The sequence below is a fragment of the Zosterops lateralis genome (assembly GCF_965231275.1).
Source record: "Zosterops lateralis genome assembly, contig: HAP1_HAP1_SCAFFOLD_294, whole genome shotgun sequence".
NCBI lineage: Eukaryota > Metazoa > Chordata > Aves > Passeriformes > Zosteropidae > Zosterops > Zosterops lateralis.
In genome coordinates, this window is record NW_028154404.1 from 37,176 (window position 1) to 38,572 (window position 1,397).

Here is a 1,397-nt window from a genome sequence, read left to right on the forward strand (position 1 = left end):
TCTCAGCCTCTGCTTCCCTCAGCATCTGGTCACTGGGCTGCACAGATACATTGGCATGAGGTTAGACAAGAGATGAGCTGTGTCCAAACCCTAATGCCACCAACAGTGCATTGAAAATAAATCCACTCACATGAATAAAGTGAGATGAGCATAAAGCCTCAGTCTTCCTCCCTGTCCATGAAACCAACCTGATGCAGCCCAGGGGACAGAAGCTGTGCACTGGCCTGGAGAGACCTGTCCATGTGTGTGTGTGAGCACTCCCAGCCATGCTGAGGCACTCCCAACATTTCAGATGGATTTAAGGTAAGAATGGAAACCTGGGTGAGACCACCCCTGTTGGGTCTGGCAATTGGCAGGAGCAGAGTGTGATGTTCAGAGCAGATGGAAAAGGAGGGCTCAGGAAGCAGGGGCTGCATTTCAGTGCCTCTTCCCTGGACAAATCTGCAGGCTGCTACATCATTGCTCAACTGCACTCGGGCTCCTTCTGAGTCTGGGAACCAGGTGAGTCTGAAGCCCGTTCCCTTTCTCTTTCTCTTCCAAAATGTTTCACTTGACAAAAGTCTCACTGGAGGTTGTTTTCTTCTCTGCTCAGTCCACGCTCATGGCAAAGATATTGGGGGGACATTGTATATTACAGAGAAGCTGAAATGTGGCTGCAGGGTGTCTTGCTTAAGAAATTAGGAGAGATACTCCATGGGCCAGGCTGCTTATTTGCAGGACAAAGGGAGAAAGTGGCTCTTTGCCAAGGCTCCAACTCCCAACTGAGGAGTGGCCTTGGCTCTCTCATTCACTCTTATGGTCAATTTGTTGTCTCCACTCTCTCCTAGGTTCACTTCTGACTTTGAGACATGTCCTGTTACAACCTGCCAGCCCTGCGGCCCCACCCCACTGGCCAACAGCTGCAATGAGCCCTGTGTCAGGCAGTGCCAGGACTCCACCGTGGCCATCCAGCCCTCGCCCGTGGTGGTGACCCTGCCCGGCCCCATCCTCAGCTCCTTCCCACAGAACACCGTGGTGGGATCCTCCACCTCTGCTGCTGTTGGCAGCATCCTCAGCTCTCAGGGAGTGCCCATCAGCTCTGGGGGCTGTGACCTGTCTGGCGTACCCAGGTGCTACTATGGCAGAAGGTCCCTCCCCTGAAGAAGATGCTGAAAAAGCCCCATGGAGACAGCTCAGGGAACTCAGAACATGGTGCCAGGCAAAGGATGGACATTTTTTTCAATGTTGATACCAGGACAACTGGAAGGCTTTGCCTTTCCCTTTCCTTGGTTGCTTTGTCTCCCCTTGGCAGCAAGGTGCCACCAAAGGCAGCCTGGTGGGGACCATCTGTCTGGTCTCCCTGTCTGGGGCAGACAGGCAGGCACCATGCGGGAACTTCTCTACCACCAAGGAGGACA

At 53.5% G+C, this 1,397-nt stretch overlaps 1 protein-coding gene across 1 annotated transcript; it reads left to right on the forward strand.

Moving 5' to 3' along the window:
- Nucleotides 1-251: 251 nt before the first annotated feature.
- LOC310923767 (feather beta keratin-like) lies at nt 252-1,101 on the forward strand (the record flags this gene model as incomplete). The annotated part of the gene is made up of 2 exons (XM_083885700.1): nt 252-303; nt 828-1,101. Coding segments are annotated over exons 1-2 (285 nt in total), but the record flags the coding sequence as incomplete, so codon positions are not given.
- Nucleotides 1,102-1,397: the final 296 nt, after the last annotated feature.